Below are 7,513 nucleotides of genomic sequence, written 5' to 3'. Positions count from 1 at the left end.
GGAAACCCTGAAAATTTCACTAGTGCTTTGTGCTGGTTGATCCTTCACTGGGATCCATTGTTGCAGACTGTGTACATGCATTTGTGTTAGCAGGTTTTCGTAAAAGGTAAAGACTTTGTGGTTGGTTTAGTAGACTGACTAAATTAGATCCTGTGTTTTGCTAAGGGGAGGTTTTTTTTTTTTAAAAAAAAAAAAAGGTGAGGAAAAGTTGCGATGTCTGAGACGAGTGAAAGTTTGTTTATCCCTCCCACTCCCTTAAATTAAGATGTCTTTAATATTTTTGCTTGGTTATGAGCTTCTATAAAAGCCACACCTACTTTTACATAAGAGTAGGTGTCATAGTGAAGGAGGTAGATTTCAGGTATAATAGTAAGTTATAACATGCCTGGAAGTCAGCAGCTATCTCCTTAAACTCAGTAATAATAGATTCTGTTTCATCTTAAACAGCTTTTTAATTTTAGAGAAGAAGGGAATTTTTTTTTCTTTCAGTACAGTAACATTTTGGTAAAAGCTTCTATCTGGTAAAAGAGCTTTTGAAGTTATCTCTGCTCCTCCTGGTGTATGCATTACCTTTTCTAGATTATCTTGCTATTTAAATGCAAAGTTTATTTCCCAATCTCTGCTTTTTCACTAAAAAGTAATACCTTTAAAAATATTCTAGCAAAGCAGCAATCTCTATTACTTTTGCATGTACTAATCAGTAGTGCTGGTAGCATGTCAATTCCCACATAAGTGTTACTCTATCTGACTGCAGACAGATCGACTAACACCAATTTAAGAGATGCAACTATAATTATGCAGTTTTATATACTCTTTCTCCAGCACAATTACACTCAAAATAACAAACATCTGTGTCTCTTGCCTTTTTGTGACAGACTGAAAAATATCCTGTTCAAGACACAGGAGTACCTAAAGGTAAGCATTGTGAGTTCTGTCTCTTCAGGTGTCATAGATCTGTGTTGTTACATGCAATAAAACCATTGGTGTTATCCAACAGATTGAAATACTCTTACTTTTCATAGGGCTTTATATTTTAAATGTAGTATTGTCCTCTGCATTTTTGAGGTGGGTTTGGTGTGTGTATATATAACATCTGAAATTTCCTTTCAAAGTTTAGTTTTGGTCTAAAATTATCATCGGTTCTCAGTCTGGAAGGAAAATACCGTGGTGCCATCGAAAAGCAGTGTTCAGAGAACAGGTGGTAGAGACAAGATAATGTTAGAAGGTGGCTTTGAAGAGATTACCAGTGCCTTCAGGTTATCAGAAATATAGTCCAGAAATATCTTCTGGGTCTCTTGCCTCTGATTGCATTCTCAGCCCTATAACCAATTAACTCTTCATGCCATCCTTTACCTTCAGCAGGTATTATTAATACCATCTACTTGGGAATCTATTAAAGGTCCACACAGGTTCCTGCCTCCCCTCCCTGAAAGTGGAGTGAAGGAGTGCAGGTTCTGTATTGCACTGAAGTCAAATATTTGGATTACACAGTGTGAATATCCCCTTTATGGTTTCCTTGACGTATGGGGTGAGTTTTCACCGTTGCCTTTTGTCCAGGGAATGCACTGGCAGGGGCTCAGCTGGGGAGTGCTCTGCAGGTCGTGTCTTCTTCATCCTGTGTTGCACAGCAGGTCTGTGGCAGGGACAGAGGCAGGAAGCTATGCAGGAGCTAGTCACAATGGAAACTTGCTGGGGAGTGTGAGCAGTGTACCACTGAGGTTAAAGAAAGGTTAGAGACTATTTTGGGGTCTTGAGGGAGCCAGTTAGAGGAAATGAGCATCTTCTCAGAAGTGCTGCTCAGTAGGGAAGGAGAACGTAGGATGAAAACTAATTTGAAATCATAAACTATATTCTGCTTATTTACAGTCAGGTGGTTTGTTCTCTCAAAATTGCTTATTAACACTAAAGCAATTCCTCTGTAACATTCTTTTCCATGTCCTGTTTTTTATTTCACCTGTGATGTCAGGCCCCCCTCAGAATTAATTAGATAAATTCCTAAAATTGAAATTTGTCAAAGTTGTTTGAAATCTGAGATCGCATGTTTTAAATGCACTTAATTTAAAAAGGAAAGCTGAGAGGAAGTAGAAAATTCAGCTCTTTCTGTAGAAAGGAAATGAACTTGGTTTATTTTTAATTTTAGTTTCTATTTCCTCTTGCTAAGTGTAAAATGATGTAAGTACTAATACAGCTTGACATTTCCCCTTTGGAGCTGAAAGTGATACAATCACCTCTTAATATTCTGTTCATTTCCGTGATGAAATTTTTTTCTGAAAACAACTTTTCATAACTATTTCTTTAAAAATAAAGACTTAGAAATATGAATCTGTGAGCTAAAAAGTGTTGCAGATGTTCAGGTCTGATTCTTTGTAACACAAAATTGTCTGCTTTAGATAAAATGTTTGAATGGACAGTACATTGGCCGGGGGTGAGGTGGAGGCTGTTTTGTTGCTTTTATATGTCAATTCATTAATGGGCCTTTTTTGGGTCATAACTTATTAAAGTTTTTAGCACCCTCTAGCGATTATGAATGAAAGGTGACTTGAGGGAATTTTTCATCTTGCAGAACTAGGTTTAATGTTTACATCATGTTTTGATTATAATTCTGCCTCCACTCAAATATAGAACAAATTTCACACATTATGTTTCCACACAACTGAAGTGGAATTTTGATGCCCATACTCTGTATTTTCAGCCAGACTTTTTTGTATTTTTGTTGTTGTTGTTGTTGTCACCTCTGCACCTACAGTCACAGAGAATAAAGATGATCCTTATTAAACTTTTACCCTGCTAGGGGTGGAATACTATTTGACTTTACATTTCAACAGTCTTAGAAAACCAGAAAAAGAAGAAAATAATGTTTTGGGTTTTTTTCTTGCAAGCACAAGGATGGATTCTTTGATGCAGATGAATTTTTTTGGGGTGAGATAAGGAAATATATTTTCTTTCTGTTATCTGATGATTAGTAAAGACAACAGCTGTGCTTTAATGAGATCTTGCCACTAAACAAACAGCAAATGGAAATGTATCAGCACTACAAGTGCAGTCACCACCATGGAGGGTTCTTTGGTGTAATGTTAATAGTTGGTCAGCACCTGACCCAGAAGAATTATGCAGATAGTTTGCTGATGAGGACCTTATTAATCATGCAAAGTGAAATGTGTCTCTTTGCAGAAGGCTTACAAAGGGCTTATGCATTCCTTGTACCAAACTTTTAGGGATGAAGTGAAGCTTGAAAGGTAAACAGAGTTTGTGCTGTACTGAGGAATGTTGTGCTTTTCAGTGGACTCCCAGGGCAGGTGATGAATACACTTTGAAATGGATTATTTTAGTGCTTCAAAAAACACTTGTATGGTAGGAATAAGTAGGATGAGCCTGAGGCAGAATAAAAGGTAAATATTTGTGTAGTACATATTTCAACAATTATAATTGTGTGATGCGAAGAGCAAAGCAAAAAGGGTTATGTTGACTTGTGACAGTTGTCTTCACGCTGCTTTGATGTAATTGTTCAGTTAATATTCTCTGGTTAGCTTTCTGAAAGAACACGACTTTTGCCTCAAAAATAGTGTGGTGCTTGTTTAAAAAACAACTGCTACACTAATATCTGATCTCTTCAAGGATTATTTTTCTTTACACAGTCATGCTCTGCATGATTGTTGCAGTCTCTGACAATTTAATATTTTGGACTTTTAATCCAACATTCCCAGTGACTGATCATGGTATGGAGTTAAATTTTGTATACTAGGCATCTATAATTTATGTTTGATAGTCTTACTCTTTAAATCTGTGTTTGGCTGGAAGACCAATGTTTCACACTCTTTGTCTTAGATGAGGAATACCTAACAGATCAAGTTACACTGGAAATTGCATCTGTGAACATCAAGACCCTTACGTCAGATTCTGGCCTAATCCAACAGGTAAGAAAAATGATACCTGAATGTGAACTAAGTTATTGCTGTTCATTAAATGAGTATGTTAACAAATAAACATCTTTTCAGACTGTATCTGGAGAGCATGGAATTACTCAGTAAAACAGACCAGAAATAGGCTCTCTTTTCAAGAGTTCAATGAAGTGAGCCTTTGTGGTGAAGAGAGAAAGAAAGGTTATTTAATCATTCATGCGTATTTTGTAGTTTAAATAGGTCTTGATTAGCGTGTAGATGCTTTGAAAAAGACACAGACAAAGCATTAAGGCTTTGTCATGCATGCTTTCCCTCTTTCCTACTGAAAATAGAGCCAGGGCCGAGAATAAGTGAAGTAAGGAATCCTAGGTTTTTAGACTCCTTGTGTTTTGCCCTTAGGGACGCATTTGACTGTTCTGTTTTGACTTTGCTGCTCTTCCCATAGTGGAAGCGCTCTCCACTGCTTGTGAAATCTTACCTTGCCAGAGGGCGGGCAATGCTGAGTGACCTCCATGTTCCATGGTTACAATCTTTCAAGTGAATGTTATTTACTGAATTTCAAATTGATTCTCTTTGGGTTGACCAGAAGATTTGGAGAAGAGAAATGAATGTGCATTTTCCAGCGAGATGAAGAACTTAAAGGATTTCCTTATGCCAGAGTCCCTGCTGAATTTCATCATAAACAAATATGGGTTTGGTATGCATTTCACAGATGATGGAGGTAACCATTTCATTCCCATCATCAAGAAGAGATCATTTATTGCCAGCTTAAAATCACTATAAAAATATTTCAGTGTATTAGGGTGTTAATGGTTCTACAGAACTGGAAAACTTTCTGCTTGTCTTCAGATTGTGCATAGGTTTATGGCTTTGATGAGACCTGTAGAGGTTGATTGGATTTTAGTTGTGTGCAAAAAATACTCTTGCTTAATACTTTCATTTCATGGGCAGTAACGCTCCATTGTCTTATTGCAATTGTATTACAAGAAAATGGTCTTGAATAAACCTGAGTGCGTCTGACTTGATAAAAGTAGATAATAACTGATCAGTTAAATTACCAATTTTGAAAGTGGATATATGGCACAGGCAACTATCCCTTTTTATCTTTGTACTTTTTGCAGTACTAGCCACTTTTGTTATTTTTTATCATGAGACATTAATATAATGACATCTCTTAAAGGCATTTAGGTATTGCCTTTCACAATACAGTTTGAACTTCCATGAATTTATAAAGTCTGGGAAATGTTACTGAAGCTCAGGACAGCAACTTAGCTATTGCAAACTAAGTGAAGAGTATGCACTTTTCCTTTTTTTTTTTCTTTTGTGTTTGTTTGTTTCTTTTGAAATAGATCTCTGAGGAGGCTGAGCCCTGATGGGCAGTTCCTCATTCTCCCAATGAGTTACCCTTCTGGGGATTTGCTCCTCAGGGCTCAGTAATAAAGGTCTCCCTTTTTAAGGAATTTGTGGGAATGGAGGCAATTACTATAATTAGGATTTCCAGATTTAATTTTTCTTAAACTTTGGGTGCTTACCTATTGCTATGAAGGCCAAGTTCATGTTTAAAAAGCTGTATCCAGGTAAAGCTTACGTGGTGCCAGTGGAAAAGTAAACTACAAGAAGATAACGGCAACGATTATTCTGTTGCAAGTGATGTGTGCAGTGTTAGATCTCTCTTGAGCAGAGAGCAGACATTTTGTGGGGTGAACTGATGTTGCATGTGTGCTCTTGCAGCTTTCAGGGAATAAAGAAATGCTGAAAACTGCATGCATTTTTTTCCTTTTCTGACAAAGTCTGAATATTTTGGAGATAGTTTGCCTTCTTTATAATTGGACTGTAAATATGTGCATGTTCATCACATCAACTGAAACTACCTGTGTTCTATTTTCAGTGGATATCTTAGTAAAGAGGGTATAGCAGGTAGGAATAGAGTGTCTTATTACACTATTGTTGCCCAGTTGACTTGTGTTTGCATGCACAGCCTGCAAAATGTTAATAAGCCTGCTGTGATAGTTTTGGAAGAATGACACAATACAAAAAATCAAAAATACTTTATTGCGGCTATCTAAGGGGAAAATCCCCCTCTGCTTTCATCTTTAAATCCTCAACAGAAAAAAGCTACTTCACTTGGCTCCACACCCGCGTAGTTACAGTAAGGGCAGCTGCAGTTTCCCACAGTCCTAGGATCAAGGTGCTGTCCTTCCAGTTTTTAGATGTTGCTCTCTAAATGCTAGAATTGAAATGTTACAACGTGTGTTGCAGTCTGAGGCTGCTAAATAATTTCATTATGTTTAATTAGCAGGCAAAAAGCCATTGAGGGAATGTTTATTTCAAACAGGAGGAGGGTTAGAAGTGAACCAGCAGAAATACTCCAGTCCACCTGTTGTCTCGAAAAGCTTCCTATGTATGTAAAGAATGTAAAAAAAGCTCCTGCACTTTTCCTAGATTAGTGAAACAGTCCCTTACTACTGCATGTTACAGGCAAAATTATTTTTTTTTTCATTATTACAAAGCATTTAAAAAATCTTTTTAATCAAACCATGTGAATTGTTGAACAGCTGTTGAGGGGTTAAGAACAAATTATTCAAAAGACGTAACCTACAGTGGATACAACCAGCGGGGCAGCTTTGTGAACCAAAGCATGAAAATGCTGCCTGAAATGATTGCAGATTGATTCCTCAAAACCAGATACATATTCCCTGTCTGATTTTACAAGTAGCTCGGGATTCTTCAAAGTTATCTCCTGCTACTTGTAAATTTGCCAAATAGTTATTCTGGTGTTCAGTTACATTATTTTGATTTATATTTGTTTTCTGCTTTATAGCCAGAAGACAAAGACACACAAAACCATACTGATGAGTCACTTTCAGGTAAAATGTCAGCTTTACTCTTCTACATATTTTCTTCTTAGATTTTCTTTTAAAGTACTTTATTAAAAATTGCTGTTGGTCATAACCAAGAACTGCTTGGGTAATCAATGCTTGTGGAGCTCATTTCATTACCAGTGTCATTTACAGCTTCCTCTCTGTTCTAAGGAGGGTGGTGATGAATAATGCAGAGCATCCAAAATGTGTAAGGTGGGCTTTCCAAATGCATCCACCTTTGGAAGAAATCTGTAAACAGCTACCTGGAGAGAGCAGAAGCTGGCAGTAGGCTGTGGGGGGTTATCCCATAATTGTATGAGCTCAGCTGGGGATGGGGTGTGTGTGGTTGATAATACAGCCCTGTTAATCTAGCAGTGAACAACTGAGAATTCTCTGTTATTAAAGGTCCTTGTCCTGTCCTGTAGCATTAGAATAATGCAGTTAGGTGGGTAGGTCATCATTTGCTTGTCAGTATCTAACACAGGGCATCTTAGAAGAGGAGAAGTCTTTATAATGCTTTTGGTAGTCTGCACACAGTATAGCACAAGGAGCAGGTTGGTTTAGTTTTGTTTACCTATAACTGTGCCCTGTGTTTTCTTTACTCCTTCTTCCCTGCTTCTATTGGATGATAAAAACTTACTCTGGCATCCTTGCAAAGCACAACAAGATGAAATTCAGATAGAGTGATCTCAGCCAGAACTTTGATTGGATTATATTCATTTTGCTGTGTTTGTATAACTAGATCTTGGTATG

The 7,513-nt window shown here is 37.2% G+C and overlaps 1 protein-coding gene across 1 annotated transcript in view; it reads left to right on the top strand.

Moving 5' to 3' along the window:
- EDARADD (EDAR associated via death domain) overlaps nt 1-7,513 on the top strand; it is a gene marked incomplete at its 5' end in the record, with an annotated part of 10,856 nt that overhangs the window by 891 nt on the left and 2,452 nt on the right. The window contains 3 exons of the mRNA XM_010163182.2: nt 876-915; nt 3,826-3,914; nt 6,721-6,766. Of these exons, the coding sequence (XP_010161484.2) occupies nt 876-915; nt 3,826-3,914; nt 6,721-6,766 (175 nt within the window). The remainder of the gene's footprint in view (nt 1-875; nt 916-3,825; nt 3,915-6,720; nt 6,767-7,513) is intronic.

Source organism: Antrostomus carolinensis, unplaced genomic scaffold, assembly GCF_000700745.2.
Source record: "Antrostomus carolinensis isolate BGI_N321 unplaced genomic scaffold, ASM70074v2 scaffold26992, whole genome shotgun sequence".
Classification (NCBI taxonomy): domain Eukaryota; kingdom Metazoa; phylum Chordata; class Aves; order Caprimulgiformes; family Caprimulgidae; genus Antrostomus; species Antrostomus carolinensis.
The sequence above is the reverse complement of the archived record's forward strand: the minus strand, read 5'-3'. Positions and strand labels throughout refer to the sequence as shown.